General features: G+C 40.1%; 1 protein-coding gene across 2 annotated transcripts in view; it reads left to right on the top strand.

The window, feature by feature from the left end:
- The window catches only part of CNTNAP5 (contactin associated protein family member 5), an 865,075-nt gene that overhangs the window by 737,793 nt on the left and 101,190 nt on the right, over positions 1–26,092 (top strand). For both annotated transcript variants that reach the window (XM_021075830.2, XM_084999089.1), the window contains one exon: positions 18,301–18,540. In XM_021075830.2, coding sequence (XP_020931489.2) covers positions 18,301–18,540 — 240 coding nt within the window. The remainder of the gene's footprint in view (positions 1–18,300; positions 18,541–26,092) is intronic.

Raw genomic sequence — 26,092 nt, 5'->3', positions numbered from 1 at the left:
ACTGGGGACTGGGAAGGCTCAGACGTCATTCACTGAGTTACTCGTTCATGCATTCATTCCAGAAATGGTCAGTGAGTACCTAAAACAAGTCAAGCACTTTGTTGGATGATGGAGATTGAAAGTTGACATGTACAATGAAGTTACTTTTCAAAGAGCTCACTCTGTGTGTGTGTGTGTGTGTGTGTGTGTGTGTGTGTGTGTGAGAGAGAGAGAGAGAGAGAGAGAGAGAGAGAGAGAGGCAAAGAGAAAGAGAGGGAGAAAAAATGGAAAGAATTTAGCCACATTAGTCCGGTTAGGAAAGGTCAGCCTTATAGCTATAATTTAGAAAGGATGTTTTGGAAGTAGGTTGAGCAGGGCTTGTAAAGCTTGAAAGAACAAAATAGAGCTGTAAATGTTAGAAATATTGTATTATTATCAAAGCCAAGAGGTTGCTCTTATATAAAACTTGAAGTGCAGATGCTTAAACAGTGGCATAAATAAATCTCCCAATCTACCAGTATACCCAGAATTAATTTTTTCCTTCTGTATTTTTTTTTACCAACTCTCATACATCATAGTTTTACCACTAGTAATGAAATACCATCAGCAATCAATGAGTTTTTCTTACTTGCTTCCTTTAAACTTGAGTTTGGACCACTTTCAACTCTGAGGAAAGTTGTCATTAAAATCACACCACCTAAAAGAAAAGAAGTAGCAGAATATATCATAATCTCTCTTCTTAACAGGAATCATATTTCTTTCTTCATCTCTCCTGTTTTCCATATCCAGCAGAAGCTAAGACATAAGTGATTCAAAACATTTTTATGATTAAAAGACATTTGCTTAATTAACCTACATAAGTGATGTGATTTACTACTAAAATATATTTTTAAAATTTATATTGATGTTTTAATGCTATTTAAACATTACATTTTATTTCTTTGAGTAAGTTTTCTAGTCATCAAGATTTAATATCTTTTGAGGTGTAATCAATTCAAGTAGTTTGCAATTTTCATAAATTATATTCCATGCCAAAGTTTAATTTATCTTCAGGAACTGATTATGAGTCTTTCTGGCTGAAAGGTGTCTATAAAGATGGAATTTTTTAATCCCTTCCTGCAAATTTCATGTAGCTATGAAATTACTGTGGCCTGAATATGTGACAAACTTTGTGCAAGTCAAAAGGGACAAGAGACAGCTGTGTTTCCTTGCTAGTATTTATCTCCAGTCAAATTGATCACAAACGCATTGAGTTGAAAGAGCCTGTCAATGCATTAGAGGAGAATCCTCTCTGGAGCAGGAGCCAAGGTCAGCTGTGGCCAGAGCACCTGCTTTTGTTATGTTTCTTTCCAATAAGTTCCATCACAGATGTTACTCTGCTTTATTGAATTTGTCTTAATGTACTTGAAGAAAGAAAGAAAAATGCTGTTGGAGGGCATTTTAGTCTTTTGGTTTGAATGTTATTGTTTAGTGCTCAGTGAAGCGCCTGTTTAGAAATGTCAGGTGGCCAAAAAAACCCCTGAGGTCCCAATATTTCCATTTTGTATGATCCAATGGTTAAAAAAAAAAAAATCCCTCTACTTGGAGCAGTGAAAATGATGAATTGCCTTTGCTATGAGTCAGAAACTTAGAGACACTTGATTTTTATATTTGCTGGGCAGGAAAAGATAGGATTGGTGTGTGCTTCCTTTTTTTTTTTTTTTGCTTTTTAGGTCTGTACCCATGTGGAGGTTCCCAGGCTAGGGGTCTAATCAGAGCTACAGCTGTCGGCCTATGCTACAGCCACAGCAATGCAGCATCCGAGCCGCATCTGTGACCTATACCACAGCTCATGGCACTGGATCCCTAACCCACTGGTCGAGGCCAGGGATCAAACCCACAATCTCATGGTCCCTAGTTGGATTCGTTTCTGCTGTGCCATGATGGGAACTCTGGTGTGTGCTTCCTTAATGTGATAGATTGCATGTGACAGTGCTTAAATATTAATTTGGATATGTCTGTCTAGATGCCGTTAACCACTGAAGGATCTCTCCATCAAAACAGAGCGTCATTGAGTGTGGTAATCACTGGTGCTGCTGTTGTGCTCAAGTGCTTCCTGAATACCGGAAACAGGTTGAATTTTCCAGGATAGAGGGACTTCCTATCACTGCCCCTATCCCTGGGATGTTACACACTGCAGTACTGATACAGGGGTCAATGCATGCTGGATTCCCAGAATCCATGCGTAACTGCAGGCATTTATTTCCCTGATAGTTGGGGACAGTTGCAGCCATGTCATTTCACGGGTCACATTTCTCAAATATAGTAGGAGAAATTTAATAACCCATAGCTCCTGAAATGTGTGTGGCGAGCCTGTGGTTGCCTCAGCTTAAAGCTCTTGGCAGTGTTACCACCTGATTTGCTGTTCCTGACCAGCTCTGCAAGTCTCAATGTGAGATTGAGGCAAGAGAAATGCAAGAGCTAGCAGCACCTGATGAAAGAGAACGAAGATATCCGGGGCCAAACTCCAGGTCAACTGCCTGCAGGCCATGGGACCCTGGTAGAAAAACTACCACCCCAAGGGTATTCATTGTCTTTATTTGCAGAATGAAATTGAAGTGTCCAGGAGCAGATGTCTCACAACTGGAGCATCTGTTAACTCCATGTGGCTATCAGGAGTGATAGTCACCCTTGTCTTCAAGCTCATTATCTGTAACAGCAAGGAAAATCCTTTGTTTTCCCCCAAATATGACACCCCATCTTTCCAAATATATGGCAATTACAGAGTGAACATTTTGTAAAGATGTGGGCCTGGGAGTCTCATCTCTGTTTTACTTCACTTTCTTACATTTTTTTTTTTTGCCTTGCGTGGACCTTTTGCTTTTTCTTTCCTGCTTTTCTTTCTTTTTTTTTTGGCTCAGTTGCTTTATTAGTGTCAAACCGAAGTTGCTCACATTTACAAGTCTTTGGGGAAAATACTGCACTGACTTGATAAAGTCTTAAGTCGTAAAGTTGAAGAGACACCCCCTCCACCTGCTCCTGCTTCCACTCTGGTTGGGATTCATTATTTTCATTTTAAGGTGACGCGTGTCAGACTTGGCGAGGTCAGCCATGAAGCCAGGAAAGCCAGTGGCCGTCCGCTCTGCACCTGGCACTTTATCAACTGCCAGAGTCTCCCTGTGGAATAGTCACTTACATTTACCCTTGTGAGGGATCCTGGAGGAGGGTTTTCCTGCCACAGGTCAGCAGAGTTTTGTACCTGAGAAGATGGCATGTGTCATCTGGCACAGGGTAGGTCGCAGCCCTTCCATGTATAGGAAGAAAGGGGGAAATTGCTTTTCATCATATTTGTTACATAAAGCCATTGTGCACAGATGATATCAATGGCAAAACGAAAATTCAAGAAATAATTACCTTTTTAGCACTGTGTACATTTCTAATTATCAGGTCTAATTTACCAAAAAGATTTGTTTTTTTCAAAGTTAATTAATTATGTCAAGCATACTTGGATCACTTGAATCATCTTTGGTTTTTATTGCTTTTTTTTTTTTTTTAGATTTTTAGGGCCAGACCCATGGTTTATGGAGATTCCCAGGCTAGGGATCAAATTGGAGCTGCAGCTGCCAACCTACACCACAGCCACAGCAATACCAGATCTGAGCCACATCTTCTACCTTTACTGCAGCTCATGGCAGTGCTGGATCCCTAACCCACTGAGCAGGGCCAGGGATCGAACACAAGTCCTTTTGGATACTAGTTGAGTTCGTTTCCACTAAGCCATGTTGGGAACTCCTGAATCATCTTTTTTTGTTACCAGAAAATGAATACACGATTTCTGAAGTTCCCCAATGTAATTAAATGAGAGAAATTGTTCTGATTAGTTTAAGAAGTTGATAGGAGGAGTTCCCTTTGTGGCACAATGGGATAGGTGGTATCTTTGCAGTGCCAGAACACATGTTCGATCTCCGACCCAGCACAGTGGATTAAAGAACCCAGCATGGTTCAGCTGTTGTGTAGGTTATGACTTAAGCTCAGATCTGACCCCTGGCCTGGGAACTTCATGTGCCATGGAGCAGCCAAAAAAAAAAAAAAAAAAAAAAGAGTTGATAGGAGATCTCAGAACATGTGTGGGCCAGTTACAGGGATGCTTCGCTTCCTTGTTACTCAACAACCCATGGTCACTCAATGCTTCTACAATGAAGAAAACAAAAGCAAAAACAAAAAACAAACAAAAGCATCGAAGAAGAGCTACCTGCTTCCTCATGCATTTTGTTTTTTTTCTTCCCCAACACCATGGCTCCACAAAATCATATTCTTCTGGCTCGAAAGTGCCTTGAAAGAACGTGGGCTCTTCTTTTCAGAGAAGCAAATGATGAAATGACTCTTCCACAAGACTTTGTCTCATCTTGAAGATGTTGAGTTGAATACAGTTAAGCCATCCCAACAGCCCATGTTACTGTTTTCTGTCCCCTAATAGTCCATCTGTTTTCAAATGTTTGCCTATAATCTCTTATGCTTTAACTGAAGCTCATTTCATACTGGCTGCATTGGATTGATAATAGGCAAATGAAGGAGAATGTAGAATTTTTTTGTTTAGTTTGACTTTTTAATTTGGCCTTTGGCAAAACATATTTCAACCCACACTACAGTGTTTTGAAAGAAGGTGCAACATGGCACTATTTTTTCCTGCACCCCAGGGAGAAAACCCTGAGAGTTGGACCACACAAAAATTCAAGGGTAGAAGCAGTCATTCCGGCACGGTCATCAAAATTTGTAACTCAGTAAAGAAAGGAAACATTAGGACAGCACCATTTATAATTATCTGCTTAGCTGATAATTATAGAAAGAAACTCAAGCCAAATCTTTCTGGAAAATAAAATAATACTCTCAAGATGTTCAAGGACACAAATTGGGGGACAGTAAGGAGGTGAGAGGCTGCTGTCTTTTTCCAAAGCCATGATGCCCTTGAGCTGATGTAACCAGGACAACCAGAGAAGCTTTAGTTTAGAAAAGAGTGGACCCAGCTTATGCTGCAAGTCTATCACCTGTTTCCATTTCTCCATGGCTACAGTGACAAAGCTGATGTCTCAGAGGAGGAGGTGAGGAAGCCTCTGAGCAGAGCAGTGGAGGGGAAGAAGATATAATCAGAACTCTCAGAAAATGTTTTCATTCTATTACTAAGTTTTTCTGGTTTGGGGAGAAAGGGATTTGGCTCCAGAGCCCCCTGAGTTGGGAAGGCAATTTTGCAGAAGAGCTGAGAAGTGCCATGTTTAATTCAGCCTCCTGCTTCATCATCCATGTCCCAGGCTGAAGAGTGAGGGTCTGGTGTGTAGAGAGGCTTGGAAGCCTATGGTAGACAACAACTGGGATGTGTTATCAGGTCTCCACTAAGACAGGCCTGCAGCTGGGAGTGTGTTGGAAGCCAGTCTCCCCCTGTTGGCCCCTTCAGGCACCACATCTGGACAAGGCTGCTTCCTTCCCAGGGGTGTCCATAGACAGTAATCTCGAGTCCAGGGTATAAAGGCCCAGCTATTTGGCCCAAGGAAGCACAGCTCTGTGAGGTTTTTCTACCTCCAGGACTCTCCATGTGTTGTTCTAGACCGTTAGATCTGCAACAGAATTCATGTCTCCTCCAACCACTTCTCCTTCCTCCTCTCTGGGGCAAAGGTGTGTTCCCAGTGGGTCCCCCTAAAAAAATGTCCTGCACTTTTAACTTTAATATCACAGCCTAATGGCTGGAGAACCCTACCTGAGGCAGAATCACATAGATTTATTGCCCCCCCTACACACACTTTTTAAAATCAAAGTGATTTTTAAGAGAATTCCATTTTTCATTCCTCCCAAGGATTAACCATAACATAGTGCCTCCTCTTCTCCCATTTTCCCCTCCAAAACACTCTTTAAATTCAGTGGCTTCCTCAGAGGTGAATTTGTGTGGTTTTGACTCGTACCCTCTGTACTATCCTGCCCTTCAAACCAAGAGGGGCAGCCCCACCCTCCATCTACCTGGCAGGCTCCTCTTCATTGATGACACAGATTTGTGATGGTTTTTATGAACTCTCTTCTTGGGGGGGGGAGTGTGTTCCCCACCCCATACACTTCCTGTCATGCAGGGTTATAAGGACTTGATCTGTGCTTCTCCTCTGCTTTCCTTGTGGGCAGTAACTTATCTTCATATCCTTTAATCTAGTGCTGGCTCTTTGATATATATAAGGTTCAATTAATGCCCGATGAATTAATCAAAGTGAGAAAATGCAGAGTTACAAATGCTGGCCTTTCTGCTATTAGTTTTATGGTTTTAGGCAAATCATTTACCTTTCCCGAGCCTCAGTTATTCCATCTGTCCATTGGGCTTAGTAATCAATAATACATTAATTGCACAGATTGAATGAGGCACTAGGTAATTTATTCTCCCACTTAGAGTTTCCTATTAAGATTTATTAAATAAGAGTTGCAAGCAAAAGACCATTTCAAATGGGAAATGATTTGTACCCCCACCTCAGTAGGATAATGAGGCACTCCTTTGCCTGGAAATTTATGAGATTTGATATTTAAAGAACACATTCAAAGGGTGTAATAATTGCCAATGGAATAATTCTTCCCTCTCATTGTTTGTTCATTTGTTTTTAAATTAAAGTATAATTGATTTACAATGTAGTGCCAATTCCCTCACTGGGTTTTATTTCCCCTTTGCACAAGTCAGTAAAAGTGTCTCTACATGGCCGTGTGTGTATCTGATGTTGTGAATGTCTCAAAAGCTGGGGTGGGACCTTTATAAAAGAAAATCTTACAACTGCTGTTGTCTTAACAGCCTGCTCCAAAAGTGAAGGAGTTTTTAAACCAGTTTTTAGCCACATTCCCATATGATGCACACAAGCTTGCTTTGAAGTTGATATCACTGGATTTGTATTATTATTGCTATTAGTTTCCTTCTGCTCTGGTCAGTGAAGACAGTGTTTTTGTGGAGCATCCCATTAGCTCTAGAAGTGCTCTCAGACCAGAAGTGGACCCTCCACTTGTGACTTAATGAATCCATTAAGGTTTTTGAGATAAAGGAAAGCCAGCCACATCCTTCACACATTTTCGATGCCATCTGAGGAGACACTGCCTTCCTCTTGACCTTTGCTGTGGATAAAGCATCAGCAAAAGCCAAACTCTATTTTATTAAAAAAAAATTAAAGCGATTTTCTTAAGCAATGTTTAATATTCATTTGCCCAGCTATCAGCTCTCAGTGCCATTCTATCTTATTCCCATGTCCAAAAGGCTCTAGAAAAGCCAATAGATTCTTTAGAGTGGAGATGGCTTCGTTTTGCTGGATCGGGACAAAGGTGCTGCTGGTTGTTAGACCCCCACCTTTCCACTTGCTTCTGTTTCCTCCTTTCTCTTTTTTATCCACATTCTTTTTTTGACCTAATTCATTTAACAAATCTTTTCTGAGTGTGTACTCTGTCACGATTCCTGGGCTAGGCAATGGGGACACAAAAATGAGTAAGATCCATTCTCTATTTAAGAAGTACAGGAACCTTCCTAAACTGTTGGTGGGAATGTAAGTTGGTGCAGACACTGTGGAAAAGTGTGGAGGTTCCTTGAAAAACAAAAGGTGTAGTTGCCATATGATCCAGCAATTCCACTTTTGAGCATATATCTAGATACAACTCGAATTCAAGAAGATCCATGCAACCCAGTGTTCACAGCAGCACTATTCACAGTAGCCAGGACATAGAAGCAAATGTAAATGTCCATTGACAAAAGAAAGGATTAAGAAGTGTGGTACATATATGTAGTGGAATACTACTCAGCCATAAAAAATAATGTAATAATGTGATTTTTAGCAACATGGATGGACCTAGAGATGATCATAATAAGTGAAGTAAGTCAGATAGAGAAAGACAAATACCTTGCAATATCACTTATATGTAGAATTTTAAAAAGTGATACAAATGAACTTACATACAAAACAGAAATAGACCCACAGACATAGAAAACAAACTTAGGGTTGCCAAAGGGGAAAGGTGGTAGAAGGAATAAATTAGTAGTTTTAATTAACATATATGTACTTCTCTATATAAAATAGATAACCAACAATGACTTACTCTGTAGCACAAGGAACTTAATATCTTGTAATAACTTATAATGGAAAATAATCTGAAAATCACATATATATAATTACATTACACATGTAATTTAATATATATTCAATTTTATATGTATATATAATGTAACCACTGTGCTGTAAACTTGTAGCTAATATGACAATTGTAAATCAACTATTCTGCAATTAATTAATTAATTAAAGTACAGGCTGCAAACAGGGAAGAGAAGTTTTTAAACCTTTGTGGCTCAGTGATAATGAAACTGACTAGTATCCATGAGGATGCATGTTTGATCCCTGGCCTTGATCAGTGGATTAAAGATCTGGCGTTGCCACAAGCTGTGGTGTAGATCACAGATTCGGCTTAGATCTGGAGTTACCATGGCTGTGGCTATGGTGTAGGCTATCAGCTGCAGCTCCGATTTGACCCCTAGCCTGGGAACTTCCATGTGCCACAGGTGCAGTCCTAGAAAGCAAAAAACAAAAACAAAAAACAAAATGTCTTTCAGGATGTGGTTTGTAGCTGCCCTTTCAAGAAGAAAAGGGGAGGTAGCTTCCAGACCCACTCACTGCATAAAGGTCATCCACGATTCTTACTTTATTTCAGCTGATTTTTCTGATGATAGAGTGCCTCCCACGCTTGCTGACTTGCCCCTAGTCCCCTGGCAGCCATCACCCCAACACAGGAAGCTGGAACAAGGAAGGGCCCCAAAGTGATTACTTCACAAATACATCCAAACCTCAAGACAATGCTCATAGGCTGGGTTGTGGAAACTGCTGGCCATGAATCGCCATCACTACTCTCTTTTTAGTGAATTGTGGGCTCCTTTTGTATTTCACATTCTCCTGGGCTCAGCCATAAAATCATTCTGGGTCAGATGGGACTTTTAGGGAAAATTCTTACAGCTTATAATTATAGGCTCATACTGTACTGATTTATTTCTCTGAACGGGTCCATGGTTTAGCCTCTGAGGGAATCTCTGTTCTCAGCACAGTGTTTTCCAGGGGCCCTAACATCCAGGAAATCTTGAAACTGCTAGGCGGTGCCTTGGCCTGGCAGCCTGCAGAGAAGGAGGTAGCTCTTCCCTCCGATTCTAGAAAAGACCTGGGGCTCCTGTGCCATCTCTTATCCATCTCATATCTCTTGTCTGGGTGGTGGGTGGGGGGAGGTGACGCTCCCGGTGCTTTTCCAAGAGACTTCTGTCACTTTTCTCCCTTAAGGTTTTTTTGTTTGTTTGTTTTGTTATTATTATTATTTTGTAATAGTTATTTCCCCAATACAGTTTTTTTTCCTACTGTACAGCATGGTGACCCAGTTACACGTACGTGTACATATTCTATTTTCGCACATTATCATGCTCTGTCATAAGGGACTAGACATAGTTCCCAGCACTACACAGCAGGATCTCATTGCTAGTCCATTCCAAAGGCAATAGTTTGTATCTATTAACCCCAAGCTCTCCAACCACCCCACTCCCTCCCCCTGGGCAACCGCAAGTCTATTTTCCAAGTCCTTAAGGTTGTTTTGGGTGGTGATTTTACTTTTCATCTAAGGAATCCGAGGCAGGAGATAGCAGAGTGAGGTGTGACTTGAGTCCCATCTTTGTGAGATTGGAGATTGTCCTTTTAGTCAGAACAGTTCCTGTCACTCCTCCAAGGTTCTGTGATTAGGATTATGGGGGACACAACTGCCCCAGCATTTCCATAGTATTTTTGCATCTCATTACCTCCAAATAAGATACAAGGCAATAGTTTGGAGGATTCTCTGGCAAGAGGTTTGACACTAAATCAGCCACCTTGAATGGCGGTGGGACTTGTTCCCTCTGCTCCACGGTACTATGGGCAACAGAAACAGGCACGATTCAAAAGCTTGCTTGCTTCCTTCTTCCCTCCGACTGTAAATAATAACCAAGTCAGATTTCCACAGAACACACTCTGTCGGAGCAAAGGCAGAAAACCCAAGTAGCAAGATGAACATTCCATACCAGCTCCAACCCACCAACAGGCTGATTCTGGGAAATGTCTTTGCCGCTGTCCATATAGTAATAAAGTGTTTTTAGAGATATACCCAATTCTTTATATAGCAAGGAAGAGTTTCTTTCTTTCTTTCTTTTGGCTGCACCTGCAGCAGACATGTGGAAGTTCCTGGGGTAGGGATGAACCCTCACCTCAGCAGCCACCTGAGCCGCTGCAGTGACAATGCTGGATCCTTAACACACTGCACCACCAGGAAACTCTGCAAGGAGTTTCTTTTGAAACTTGAAATAATAAATTATTTCATAAATGGCTCTTAAAAAGACATCATAGCATTATGCACAATATACATAATAAATGAAAAGATTTATTTTAAATTATACAATCATTACACAAATATGTATTTGCATAGAATTCTTCAACAACAATCCTGGTACTCCTCTTAGAGATGAACAATATTAGCCCAGTATGACACTTTCCAGGCATCATTCACATGTAGTATGTGTGTAGTCACATATGTTTAAGTACCTTTAGGAAATACCATACATATTATTTGTAGATATATTTACATAAGCAATTTACTTATATGTGTTATACTACAACTTGCTATTTTTGTTTTTGTTTCCTTCTTTCTTAACATATGCCATGGGAAACTTAGCCTGTCAATATAAATATCATATTATTTTGAACTACCATATATAGTATTTTACCTAATATTTTTAGATATTGTGTTACTGTTTTGTTTATTGTTATTTTTATATCTTTATTGCATCTGGAATTTGTTTAAGGTTTTGAGGTAGGATTTTAATTTGACTTTTTTCCAAACTATTTTTTTCTCATCACCACTTATTTCATGCTTCCTCTTTTACATAGTTATTTAGAATTCCAGTATGTACTATAAAATATAAAATCTGTCTATATAAAGAGTATGTTTCTGAATTTCCTACTTTGTTTTATTTACATATTTTTTCCCCAGGTACTGCACCATTGTCAAACTTCCAGAATGTGTTTCGATATTAAATAGAATAACACACCTCCACCAAACATAGCTGACTCCTTTTCTTAACACACCATTAATTATCATCATCTTCTTTATTGATTTTAGAATTAGCTTTTCATGTTCTATGAAAATAATTTTTCTTGGGTTATTGATTGGGATTTTTTTGCAATAAAGGGAATAATGATGCATCGCTAAATTATACAGAAACATGTTCCACCTCTTTATTTAAACTTTACGAGCCAAGATAATTTTTTTTCTTTTTTATGGCTATAGATCTTAAATTAATTTTGAGATGTTTTGCTACATTTGTTGTTAAATAAGATTTCTTTCTTGTTTTCACATGGTCTAATTAATTATTGTTGCTATATAGGACCATTATTGATTTTGTATATTGATATTTATATCCACTCACATTCTGACCTTTTCACTTTAATTGTAGTAATTTGCCATTATTATTTGGGGGGAGGGATTTGTAGGAATACACCTATAGTAGGTGTGCAAGTAATGGGGTATTAGAAGTGACTATGCATAAAATCAAATAAATACTTCTGGGTATAATCACCCCCTACCTCCACTGAGGATGTTTCTTTTAAAATGTGGAGTAAGGCCAATGATAATAGTTCTTGACAAGCGTTGCTGAATTATTTTTCAAAAGTTTCTCACAACATTTATTTCTAGCAAACCAACCAGGAAGGAATTTCAATTTGTTGTTAACTGGTTTTGAATCATCAATAAGCTCTTCCCCAATTTTCTGAGGAAGCTTGGCATTCTGTCGACCACCATGGTTGTTGGTGAGGGTTAAACCAGAAAATGCCTGTGAAGCACAACATGTAGAAAATGCTTGATCAAAAGTCAGTTTCTATTTCAAATTGACTATTACTACCACAGTTTTGCTTTTAAGACATCCAGCTAGTGCTAACTGTATTATTACATAGTGTGTGATAGTATGTGCTTATCCATTCCTAGGTAAGTAATCCCTGTATCTGGCAAAACTTAACCAGATGCATACCTGTCCTTAAGGAAGTTGCATGTTGAAATTAAAGCCTCCACTAAAAGTTCCTTCTAGTACCAAGATTCTTTCCATTGAAGGGGCAGAATTAAAAAAGAAGATAACTAATGGTTAATGCCTTTGTTTTTATTCAATGTGTAAGTGCCAAGTATACTCCCACTTTCAAATTTGAAATCTAGGTGGTAAAGCACCTGCATTGTATTTGACTCTTAACTTTAGGCAAAGTAGTTCATATAGAAAACAGCTACCCCAAGTTTAAGAAAGAGAGAGAGAAACTAACTCCCTCTTTTGTGAAACCGGAGCCTGACCTGGTATATTTAAGGTTGTTCCAGACAAAAAGGTTGTCAGCCACGGAGTTGTGTTGGACTGTGCGTGGTAGAGACGGCAGGCACATAGGAGAGAACTAGAGGCTCTTGCGCTTGTGAACAAGGAGGGAACGAAGAATTGAGACGTTTCCCTGGAAGCTGTGAGCATTTGTCGAGCTGACACATGGAGGTTTCCTAAGACAGGTTTAGAATGATGAGGGTAACATTTTTAAGAGTTGATTCATACTCAGGTCCAAAGAAACATCCTCATAATGAACACTCTTGATACTGAGGACCAACAGAAGAGATTCATACAAAATTGCTTCTGGCTAGGCTGGCAGACTAATGGTATAAGTTGTCAGAAAGATTGATGTGGAAACCAAGAGGATGAATGCATACGTGCACATCACTTGGTGGAAGAAATCAGGTATAAGGTGAGAAGAGGGAGGAGAAGCAGCACTTAGTTGTAGGACTGACCCAAATTGTCAAATGAAGCAGTTCATTTTAGGGTTTTAGGGTTTTGAAGGAATTCAGGCTTTGAAGGTCAAGAGGTCCCATTCTAACTCCTGCCTCTGCCACATAAAATCAGTTTGATTCTTATTTCTGGCCAAAGCAGTTTCTTTGACCCTAAGTTTCCTCAACTCTGTAATGTGAATAGTATGAAGAGTATCTTCTTTCCAATTGAGTAGTGAAGGAGTTAACTGTAAAGTTGCTGGTGCACAGTGAGTACCTTTGAAACTTTTTTTAGAATTAGAAGCATCGTTCTTAAACATCTTGCAAATCAAGTGCAAGCCTCAAAACCATGACTTTCAGGATAATGCTACATTTGTTGTGGTTCTTTTTCCAACTTCACACTAAACTCTAGACAAGAAGCAGACACAGGAAATGAAAAATACATTAGAGCAGCAGTCACAAAATCCAATACCTGCAAAGTCCAGGAAGGAGGTCTGGGTGAATGAAGCAGTCCTAGGGGAAGATGGCCTACTTAGTAGACAGGGCTGTCCCGTCTTTTTTTTTTTTTTTTTTTTTTTTTTTTTTGCCACAGCAATATATTTGAATTTTATTTATTTTTAAAATATTTTTTTTTCTATTATAGCTGGTTTGCAGGGTTCTGTCAATTTTCTACTGTATAGCAAAGTAACCCAGTCACACATATATATACATTCTTTTTCTCACATTATCCTCTATCATGCTCCATCATTAAGTGACTAGATATAGTTCCCAGTGCTATACAGCAGGATCTCATTGCTTATGCATGCCAGAGACAATAGTTTGCATCTATTAACACCAGATTCCCAGTCTATCCCACTTCCTCCCCCTCCCCCTTGGCAACCACAAGTCTGTTCAAGTCCATGAGTTTCTTTTCTGTGGAAAGGTTCATTTGTGCTGTATATTAGATTCCAGATGTAAGTGGTATGGAATTTGTTTTTCTCTTTCTGACTTACTTCACTTAGTATGAGAGTCTCTAGTTCCATCCATGTTGCTGTAAATGCATTATTTTGTTCTTTTTATGGCCAAGTAGTATTCCATTGTGTATATATACCACATCTTCTTAATCTATTCATCTGTCAATGGACATTTAGGTTGTTTCCATATCTTGGTTATTGTGAATAGTGCTACAATGAGCATATGGGTGCATGTGCTTTTTTCAAGGAAGGTTTTGTCCAGATACGTGCCCAAGAGTGGGATTGCTGGGTCATATGGTAGTTCTATATTTAGTTTTTTGAGGTACCTCCATACTATTTTACATAGTGGTTGTATCAATTTACATTCCCACCAACAATGTAGAAGTGTTCCCTTTTCTCCACACCCTCTCCATCATTTGTTATTTGTGGACTTATTATTAATGATGACCATTCTGACAGGTGTGAGGTGGCACCTCGTAGTAGGGCCTGTCTTGTCATGAAGGAACAGCACAGCTGAGCTTTTTCCTGCAGGAAGGCAGGTTTATTGCCCACAGCCCTTCTGATTTACCAATGCCAGGCTTACTAGACTTTTTAAAATAGCTTTTATTTTATTTTATTTTATTTTATTTTATTTCTTACTCTGTGCCAAACCCAGTGTTAATATAAGGCCATTTAAATTTTTTTTAATTGAATTAAAGTTGAATTATAATATTGTGTTAGTTTCAGATGTACAGCAAAGTGATTTAAATATATATATATGTGTGTGTGTGTGTATGTTTGAGACATACAGGGTATGATGAGAATGAGTCCAAACAAGGGGATTGTTTGCATATGCATACATTCTTCTTCAGATTCTTTTCCCTTATAAATCATTAGAGTACTGAGTAGAGTTCCCTGCGCTACACCGTACATCCCTGTTGGTTATCTGTTTACATATAGTTTTGTATATATGTTAATCCCAAATTCCTAATTTATTCCACCCTTTCTGCTCTGGTAACCGTAAGTTTGTTTTCTATGTCTGTGGGTCTATCTCTGTCTTGTACATTGGGTCATTTTATCATTTTCTTTTCAGATTACAAATAGTTCATGTTTTAAAAACATTGGCAACTAATTAAAATAAATCCTGGGTAGGCAGGAAATATACGATGAAGGAATGGATGAATGTGAGTGCAAATGAGTGTGGTTGTGATTGCAGGTGTGGGGTGGGGGGTGGTGGGGAGGGATGCACATGAACCTATCACATGAAAAAGCCAAGTACCTGAGGAGGTCCCAAGTCACCAGAGGCCATGGGCCTCAGGATCCATTAGTAGCTCAGAAAGCCTGGTGCATGGGGTCAGGGCAGGGCTTGGAGGGGAGGGGTGGGAGGAGGCTGAAGAGGTAAGTGGAGGCTGGGTCTTCCTGGCTCTGTCACCTGTGCTAAGGCTTTGAGCTTGACCCCCAGGATGGTGACTCCTCTCTGAAGGGCATCAAACATAAATTGCAGGATCAGATCTCACATTTGGTTGATCTCTAATTGCAACATGGTGAGTTGGGGGAAGGAGTCGGGGCTGAGGGTTGGAAGGTCCATTAGAAGGGAGTTTCAGGGAGCCAGTGAGGGTGAGAGGGGCTCAGAATGTGGTCCTTGGTGTGGAAAAGAAACAGGGGGACTCAGAGGGCAAATCAATAGCACCAGGGTTGGTGGAGAAGGGCTGTGAGTGACAAGGCGGAGGGCGGCTGCATCTCTGAGCAGCACCCAAGTTTCTCAGAAGGTTCACACCTCCAGCAAAACAAACCGCTCCTGGTAGGTAAGGTCATCAGAGAATGGAGGGTGCTAACAACCTGCCAGGGTGTGTGTGGGGGGTCAGAAAGCATGGCTTTAGAAGCACTCTATTTTTAGTCTGCAATATCATCTCACCTTGGAGCCAAAGGTGCCCAACCTTAGGGTTATCTCCCTCATAAAGAATAGAAAGAAGTCAGGTGAAAATATTGTGCACTTTCATTCCTGCTCATTGTGTCCAGGTGTTTTCTCCACATCTAGGATTGAAACGATCCCCTGGTTTGGGGTCATTCTTACCATACTTTATCCACCTCCAAACTCAGGGAGCGTGTTCCTGAGAGAGAACCCAACCCAGCCACCTTCTTCTCCCTTTGTCAACGTGTTGAGTGAATCACATGCAAGAAAATATGCCATAGATCTTGTGTTCTCCACCTCTGCTTAGAAGAAGAATGCCACTCATGAGTTCTATGAAGCGTTATTCAAATCCACTGCAAGGAGAGACTACAAAATAAGGGAGTGGCGGGAATGAAACATTTTCCCACAAATTCTCCTCTCTCCATTCTATACAATCACTGGGAAAGAAATAATGGACCTTTCCCTATTATTAGTGTGTATTCATAATTGATTTATCTTGTGGTTAAAGGAGATGTACTTACTAAAATTGAGACGGACAAGAGAAAGCAATTTGGGTTTGACCTTCTGGCCTGCTTGGATATCACTTATCAGAAGTGAAAACAGTGGAGCTTTTCAGAATAAGAGACTAGATTAATCCTTTGGGAACACTGTGTCTGAGTCTTTCAGAGGCAGCCAGCGACTGACGTATATGTAGTATATGTATGTCTAGGCCTGAGAACCTAGTATGATGCAGGGAAGGTGGAATTCACCCCTCTTCCAACCCAATGTCTAATCAATATCTTGTCCACCCATGTCAGGCTGAGAGAGGCCAGAAATTGTTTTGTTACATTATATATTCATTTATTTAAGGTGCAGCTTTGTTTCTTGTTGAAGGTGATACTCCTGGTCAGAGATAACACATTTGGAATTCCCATGTGTATCCACCTTGAGAGGAATGTATTTTTATCTGGTCATTCCCTAGACTGAGATTTAATGAAATTGAAGCATGAGGGACCAGGAATGAATGAGAGTCAGAAAGCAGAGAGACGTACAGGAAACATGGCACATCAGTACTGCCCTTGTGGTTTTCCAGCTCACCCTATTCTGTCCCTTAGGATGCTTTGAAGACATTGAAGATCCCAGTGCCGTTTATCCACTTGTATGGACTTGAGCCCAAACATTGAATTTGAAAGAGAATTTGCGTTTTCTAAGGGCAGGTGGCCTGGGGCCTTCTCTGGGATTTCCCAGAATTCAAACAGCAAATCAGCATCTGCTGATGCAATTTGGCTTAATGCTTGGCTTGTTCTTTCTCCATACACATTTTTTGTCTTTTTATGGCTACACCAGAGGCATATGGAAGTTTTCAGGCTAGGGGTCAAATAGGAGCCAAGTAGGAGCTGCAGCTGTGGCCTACGCCACAGCCATGGCAACACCGGATCCTTAACCAACTGTGCAAGGCCAAAGATGAAACCCATATCCTCATGGACACTATGTCCGGTTCTTAACTCCCTGAGCCACAATGGGAACTCCCACATTTAAAAAATATCTGCTGATTTAGAGTGGTGGCATCATAGATCTCCAACAATAACAAAACTCTGTCACTTTGAATCTCCCCTGTTCTTGAATACTTTGCAAACAGCACTGCCAATCTCTCTGCAACCTTCGAGATGTACCGTCATGAGAAAGTTGGTTCACTATACTATCCTGTATTCCGGGAGGAGAAATTTATGTTCTAAACAATAAGTTGGGGGTAATCACTAAGGTTTTTGTATATATAAAAACTACTGGTTCTAGGCATTGTGAGGGCTCATGAGAAGGGACGGTGAACAATGATTCAGGGTGTACCATATTCCATAATCTTAACTGAGCCCTGCCATAAACACATGACAAAAACTTGTTCTTGTTTTACAGACCAGGGAGCTGAGGCTTAAGGGATTTAGTGGTCAGTATGAAATCAGCTTCATGTGTGGAGTTTGACGCATGTCCGTCTGGTCCTAAAGTCCACCTCTTTTAGTACGAGACATGATGCTGCATAAGCTCTACCAAGCTCCTTGCCTTTTCTAACTCACTGCACTTGCGATTGCTTCTAACCTTTTCTGAGAGACAATCTCACTTGTGCCATCAGCTTCAAATAAATGCCTGCTGTAGATGAAGAACACATTTTACTTCATTTGCAAGGAGCATGGCTATTTCAAGTTTCTGTCTTAAATCATGTAATTCACAGGATTCCATGTGAACAATAGTCTTATTTTTTCTGGGGCCAGGGAGTGCTTTTTCCATCCTGGAAATACGTTGTTTCCCCAGGTTCTTTAAACTCCTAATTCTCACTGGAAACTTTTTTTAAAATTGAAGTATAGTTGATGTACAGTGTTGTGTCAGTTTCTGTTGTACAGCAAAGTGACCCAGTCATACAAATATACACATACATTCTTTTTCAAATGCTATATTGCATCATGTTCTATCTCAAGAGACTGGATATAGTTCCTTGTGATGTACATCAGAACCTCATTGCTTATCCATTCTAAATGGAATAAAGTTTCTTGCATCTACCAAGAAACTTTAATGGAAGAGACCAACACAGCACACCAACTGAGCAATAATTAACTATTACCAGTGCTCATGATGAACCTCAAAAATGTGAACCCAATATCTTATATTATTTTCCTTTTATCTTTCACGACCTAGGAGGAACATCCTCAAGGCAGAAAGGCTTCCTTGGATGCATTCGCTCCTTACACCTGAATGGGCAGAAACTGGATCTGGAGGAGAGGGCAAAAGTCACGTCTGGAGTCCGGCCAGGGTGCCCAGGCCACTGCAGCAGTTACGGCAGCACCTGTCACAATGGGGGCAAGTGTGTGGAGAAGCACAGCGGGTACTTCTGTGACTGTACCACGTCACCCTACGAAGGGCCCTTCTGCAAAAAAGGTAAGGTGGGCACTTCTGTTTGTCCCATGCATTGTGCTGTGTGCCTGGGGCTGCACTCAAACCTTAGGGAACCCAGGCCCTTAGACTGTCCTCAAACAATCACTTACTCTGCTGCAATTTCCCTCTCTTAGTGGCTCAGCATAATTGCCCATGCTCGTTATCATTGTGTGGAGGTCCTAGTGGTACAGCTGAGCTGGATAGTAGTGACCGGAAATTATAGGCTACATGGCCTGGAGCCAGCCGAGGGCTGGGAGAGGTGGACAGTCACTCCTGCTGTCCTATCCTCCCCAGTTCCAAACTCTCAGTCCTCAAAGATAATCAGAGCGTTGTAGAATCTAGCCCTCGAGAAACCTCAGAGGCCCGGAGGCTCTAAACTTCATCTTTACAGTAGGGAGAGTGGAGGTAAGTTAGTAAAATCAGTCTCCCTAAGCTGCAGGTGACACGCATGGGGTCTGAGGCTTTAAAAGCCTTGCCCAGAGATTCACATTTAGTTCCTCAGGGGGCTGAGAATGGAGCATAGGAATGGAAATCCCTGCCCCGATGCCTTTCCACACCCACTTCTAATCCTGTGAATTCACTCATTGACAAAAGCTAACCACGCTGACTACTCACCTTGGATAAAGAAGGATGGTTATGGGAGTTCCTGTCATGGCTCAGTGGAAACAAATCCATGAGGATGCAGATTCGATCCCTGGCCTCGCTCAGTGGGTTAAGGATCTGGCTTGCCATGAGCTGTGGTGTAGGTCACAGACATGGCTTGGATCTGGCCAGTGGCTACAGCTGCAATCAGACCCCTAGCGTGGGAACCTCCATATGCTCTGAGTGGGGCCCTAAAAATACAAAACAAAAACAAAAGCAAAGAATGATGGTTATGGTGTAAATCCTCTACATAAATTCAAGATAACTGTACAAACTATACCAGCTCAGTATTCAGTATAAATTCTGCATATTTTTCAACTAGAAGGACAAAAGATTTGGTCTACTGTCAGTCTTCAAAGAATGTTTCAAAGTTTATCTTATTGGTAGAAAAAGCAAGTTTGTTGAGCAGAGTGTAAACAATATTTCAAGAGCCTCCTTTAAACTATTAAAATGTTTTAATCACTTTGAAACACCATTTCCTTATAAACAATCATCGCAATTATAAAGAATTCTTGTCAGTTCATTAAAACACATGTTTAAAGCACCCCAACAGACAATGTTGTATTTAGTTCAATTTACTCTTGGAACTTAAAGACAATAGGGAAAAAAGCAGCCAGTGTTCTCTTTGAAGGACTGTGTAATTAAGCTCTTCATTCATTGACACTGGCCTCCTCCCCAATTAATTTAATTACTTGTTTGTTATTGCTGGGAAGCATCATGTTCCTTGGGAGAAAACTAATGGTACAAATTTCAGGGCCAACCCTAACCTGAGTGTTGGGCCTGCATGGGAACTTGAAATAAAACAGATCCACCCCAGCAGGCCCTATGTGTAGGCTAAGACAAAGCCCTCCTGGGTTTTCCCAAGGGTGGAAGCCCCTGGAATGACTAAGCCCTGAAATTTTGAATGCCACTCTTAGACGGCCCCCACATGCTAGAAAAAGCAAATGCAGAATAAACACTACCAAGCCCAGTCCCTAAATTATGCAAGCATTGTTTTACAAGATCTAAAGCTAAATGTCTCTTTGGGGGAAGAAAATAAAAAAAAAAAAATTGTAGCCCTCTCTGCGTTTCTCCAGAAACATTGTTCAAACATCTCATAGATCATATTGTTCTAAATTTAGCCTGATTTCCCATTGGCTCCTTTCTGTGAAACAACCCTATTCATTATGCCTGTCCACACCACTGCATCTTTTGACTGTTTGTTGAAATATCTGTTGTGCCATCTCCTCACTTTTTAGTTCGATCTCTAAGAAAAATAGACAAATATAGGCTTAGCCTTTTCAGCTTGGTTCATATTTCACAGTTTCTGAACTTTCACCCATCTCATAAATCTAAGGAAATGATTCCCTTTAGAGTCAGCATTTGCAAAGTATATAAGATGAACGTTTTAACCATGTCTTTGAGACGTCCTCCTCTGGGAAACATGGCTTTGGACTGAAGTGGGAACCCTTAGCTCCCACAGGATCCTGGACAAGGCTATTCTCTATTGGGTTGGTCTTCTACGCTAACTATCTATGGTCTGCATATTTTAAGGGATAAAAATACTGGAAATATGCAGGGTGGAATTAGGGATCTTTGGCCATGACCAATGCCTGGGCTAGAACCACAGTCTTTTGACTCATTTCTGTTTCTCATTGTGATGCAAAGAAATGATGATCACAAATTAGCTAGTAATTACTGACTGCAACATTTATTCCTTATCCTCAGCCTAGGAAGGAAAAAGTAATATTGACTTTTAACACATGGGAACATTGAAAGTCACGTTGGTTCAATGACTTGCCAATAAATGTCAGAGCTGGAGGTCTATCCAGCATTTTTTGGTTCCTTTCCCCCCTTTCGGATAGTAATTTCATTCTGTACAGGAATGTGGTAATAGGATTCAAAGTAATCCTCGTCATCATTGTTGTTGCTATTTTGTGAGTTCCTCTTTTTTTTAAAAAAAGTTATTGAGATGTATTTTACATACCAAAATGTTACCCTGTTAAAATGTACAGGAGTTCCCGTTGCGGTGCAGCAGAAGTAAATCCGACTAGTAACCATGAAGTAGCAGGTTTGATCCCTGGCTTCGCTCAGTGGGTTAAGGATCCAGCATTTCTGTGAGCAGTGGTGTGGGCCGTAGAGGCGGCTCGGATCTGGTGTTGCTATGGCTGCGACCTAGGGTGGCGCCTACAGCTCAGATTCGACGCCTAGCCTGGAACCTCCACATGCTATGGGTGCAGCCCTAAAAAAAGCAAAAAATAGTGCAGTTCAGGAATCTTTACTATATTCACAAAGTTGTGCAGCCATCACTACTATATGATATTAGACTGTTTTCATCATCCCCAAAGAAATCTCATACCCCTTAGCAGTTTTTCACCCTCTCCATCTTCACCCCCAGTCACCACAAACCACTCACTTACCTTCCTGTCACTAGCAATTACCTATTCTGGATATTAAAAAAAAATATAGAATCATATACTAAGTAGCCTTTTTGTATCTGTTTTCTTTCACTTAATGTTTTCAAGGTTCATCTATGTTACAGATTTTTCAGGGCTTTATTTCCTTTTATTTCCAAAAGAGTATACACTACATCTTGGATACACCACATCTTGTTTATCCATTCATCAGGTGGTGGATGTTGGAATGTTTCCAGTTTTTTGGCTATTGTGAACAATGCTGCTGTCAGCATTCACGAACATTTTTTTGTATGGACTTCTATCTTTTGTTTCCTTGGGTTTGGGACTGCTGAGTCCCATAGTAGTTTCACATAGGTTTAACTTTTTGAGGAATGGCCCAACTGTTTTCAAAGTAACTTTTCCAATTTATACTCTCGCCAGCCAATTTTGAGAATTCCAGTTTCTCTACATCCTGGCCAATACTTGTTACTGCCTTCCATAATAAGCCTTCTTCTGTGAATGTGTGAAAAGTTAACTCGTTGTAATTTTGACTTCCATTTTTATGTTTTTTGTCTAAAAGGGCCACACCCACAATATATGGAGGTTCCCAGGCTATGGGTCAGAGCTGTAGCTGCTGGCCTACATCACAGCCACAGCAACATGGGATCCGAGTTGCATCTGTGACTTACACCACAGCTCATGGCAACGTCGGATCCTTAACCCACTGAGGGAGGCCAGGGATCAAACCCGAAACCTCATGTTCCTAGTTGGATTTGTTTCCATCATGCCATGACGGGAACTCCCCATTATAGCCAATTTTTAAATTGGGCTATTTTCCTTTTCATTATTCAGTTGTAGGAATTTTTTTGTATATTATAAGTCTCAAAAGAAAAACATGATTTGCAAAAATTTTCTCCCCCTTTCACTTGCTTCACAGTATCTTTTGAAGCATAAAGATTTTAATATTTTTTTTTCTTTTTGTGGTCACAGGGATCAAACCCACATCCTCATGGATACTAGTCAGGTTTGTTACTGCTAAGCCACGAGGGGAACTTCCCCAACATCATTTTTTAATGTATGTCTTTTAGCCCACCTCCACCCCCACCACTATCTGAAGAGTCTGGGTATGAGTATCATTTAAATTTTCCTTTAATTAAAAACACTGGATACTATATTTGAAATTCTCTTTGAAAATACATTTGAAAATATGGAAAAATAAAAACCACTCGAAGACAACTATTAAAAGGAAAATCTGATCTTCTCTTAGCTCTTTCCTTTGCATTTGGTCTAGCTGAAATAATTCTGTCCATTCATTTTATAGCCTGAATTTTCCTTACTTCATTTCATAGGCATTCCCATCCAATTCATCAGTTTTAATGATTGCAATATACTCCATCTGGTGGACTCGCCTCTGTGTATTTAACCCACTCTATCACCAGATCATTTTAGCAATAGTACAGCTCTGCTATCAGACTTGTCTGTTGTCAGGTATCTGGCTCCTCTACACTCTACATTGTGTGATATTAGTTGTATAATTCAATTTCATGATTCCTTTGTTTCTCATTTAAAAAATGTGGAAAATTCAGGAATTCTTCTTGAAGATCGTGATGGAAATTTAATGAGCACTTTATAAAACAATTGAAATAATGCCTGGCTTATAAAGTCTCAGCAAATGCTTTTATTATTATCTTGGAGTTTTATATGGCCCCAAATTCTATACATAAATAATACTGTGATAAACACAGGAATTGATTACTTCCTTAATAATGGAATTTCAGTGAAAATACAGTGTTTATATTTAGTAATTTAGCAATTGCCAAAAACCTGTCGGAAAAATCCCACAATACATACCTTCCTGCCCACTTATTTTTTACTTTTTATTACTAGAAAACTCAATTATGCACTGTAGTAGAGAGAAGAGATTCAGAACCCTCAGGCATCCATTATTTAGCTTCAAGAATTATTAACTCATGCTCATTTTTATTCTATCTATAGGCTAATGCCCACTCCTCTTTTATAATTTTGAGGCAAATTCCAGATATAACATCTCCCCATCTATAAATATTGCAATAAGTATTGTTAAAAGATAAGATCTCATAAAAAACAGGTTTTGGAGTTCCTGCTCTGGCACAGTGGGTTAAGGATCTGGCATTGCTGCAGCTGTGGCTCAGATTCAATCCCTGGTCAAGAACTTCCATATGCCATGGGTGAGGCCATTAAAAAGCAAGCAAGCAAACAAACAAATAAAATCCCACCTAGCCACAGGATTGTCATAATAAGAAAATTATCATAATAATTTTTTAATATTATGAAATATCCATTCAGCATTCAAGCTCCCATACATTTCATTATTTTCAGTTTGTTTGAAGTTTTTCTAAGTGAATTACAGCCTACTGATTTCTAGCCTATTCGTTAAGATCCAGTCTTTTTACTTTTTCTAATTCTAGATCTTCTATTACTATATTAAGACCAGCTATGGTTTACTGAATTCTTACTATGTGCCATTCCTTTATGTCCTTCCTTCCAAGCCCTTCTACTTTCCATGAACCTGAATGCACCCTGTTGGTGTTTGAATAGCCTCAGGTCCCTGTGAGAGAGGAGGGCACAGCTAGGGCCCAATCCCAGGTCAGCCTGACTCCAAGCTGGCCAAGAGACACGTGTCCACTGCAGCAGCACCATGTTTCCTGGTGTCATCTCTGAGTTCCTTCCACACTTGAAATTCTGGTCAATTCCAAGCTCCTCTTTTATGCTTTCTCAGGCTACTCCCATGCACTCAGCCAAGCAACTCTCAGACTCAGCATTTTTGTCATTCACACATTGCATTCTAGGCTACTTCCTTTAGGCTTATTTCTTTTCATGTGTGTCCTATCTTCTCAGAATCTAATCAGAACATTTCCTTCCCTACTAGGTTCTCAAAAGGTGTTGCTTATTTTGGTTACTGGGCCCCAGGAGTAGCATGAGGGTCATTGATAACCAGTTTCAAGGTTTCTCTTCCATTTAGCCCAGTGAATTGGGATATTCAGTGAAACTGACCAGAGAGCTTAAATATAATCAGAGCTTTTAACTCTTAGATTATAGAAGAAAAGAAACTGGAGTTCTTGTTGTGGCTCAGTGGTAACAAACCCGACTAGTGTCCATGAGGACGCAAGTTCCATCCCTGGCCTTGTTCAGTGGGTTAAGAATATGGCCTTGCAGTAAGCTGCAGTGTAGGTTGTAGATACAGCTCAGATTTGACCTCTGGCCCAGGAACTTCCCTGTGCTGCAGGTGTGGCCATACAAAGAAAGAAAGAAAGAAAGAGAAAGGAAAAAAAGAAAAGAAAAGAAACTGAAAGAGTAATCTTATCTAGGTATTTTGCTGAGTGTACTCTGAGGTTGAAATTTGCAATCTCTAAACAATAAAAATACTTAAAACTGGGGCTAGGGGAGGTAGGAAGAGAGAAATTTGGTAGGACATCTCTAATTTAAAAAGTGCTTTTCATTTTAATTTCTTATATTAAATATAAGGAAAAAACGTAATATGAATTGCCATAGCTAATATACTATTCATAACAGAATATTCTGAATTGTACTTATGTTTGAACACACACACACACACACACACACACACACACACACACAAACATCACCTAAAAGGCATTGATTGCTCTGTTAACTAGAAGATAGTGGCTCAAAATGCAGGCCAAATATCCCAGCAGAAATTTACTTAAGGAAAGTGCTTGAATCAGGTTGATGATTAGCTGGAATCCTCGCTGTCACGAGATCTTTGTAATCCAGAGTACTGATCATGTTTTAACCTGCATGAGAAACACAAAACACTTTCTCTGAACCTTTGGTGCAAATGAACTGGCATTCCCAGTCTGCAAAGCAATGTGCATAAATATGCAACTTTAATTGTTTTGGCACTGTTACAGGCCTTGATAGAATCTTCACAAAGGTGGAACAAATTTGCAATAGAATTAGGAGGCAAAAGCCAGGTTTGATTAAGTTTTAGGCGTCACCAACTCAATTAGAGAATTTCATGGGGAATTGGGGATATCATTCAGGAAAAGGAGAAATCAATCACGCCAGTATAGATTCACATTTACTCTGCTGTTTTTTCTGGCAGAGGTTTGCTGCTAGATCTAGGCTCTGTTGTTCTACCCCGGTACTGTGATGAGGTCTTACTGTACAGAACAGGGAGCTCTATTCCAATCTCTTGGGATAGAACATGATGGAAGATAATATGAGAAAAAGAATGTGTGTATATATGACTGGGTCACTTAGCTATGCAGCAGAAATTGGCACAACATTGTAAATGTACTATAATTTAAAAAAAAGAAAAAGGAGTTCCAATTGTGGCTCATTGGTAATGAGCCTGACTAGTATCCATGAAGAGGCAGATTCAATTCCTGGTCTTGCTCAGTGGGTCAAGGATCCTGCGTTGCCGTGAGCTGTGGTGTAGATGGCAGATGCAGCTCGGATTCCACATTGCTATGGCTGTGATGTAGGCTGGCAGCTGCAACCCTGATTGGACCCCTAGCCTGGGAACTTCCATATGC

Source organism: Sus scrofa, chromosome 15 (assembly GCF_054392235.1).
Source record: "Sus scrofa isolate SSC_HxYL_T2T_F1_AM1 chromosome 15, Sscrofa_HxYL_maternal_Yorkshire_Landrace_v2.0, whole genome shotgun sequence".
Classification (NCBI taxonomy): Eukaryota; Metazoa; Chordata; class Mammalia; order Artiodactyla; family Suidae; genus Sus; species Sus scrofa.
This window is presented reverse-complemented; position numbering and strand designations above follow the sequence as displayed.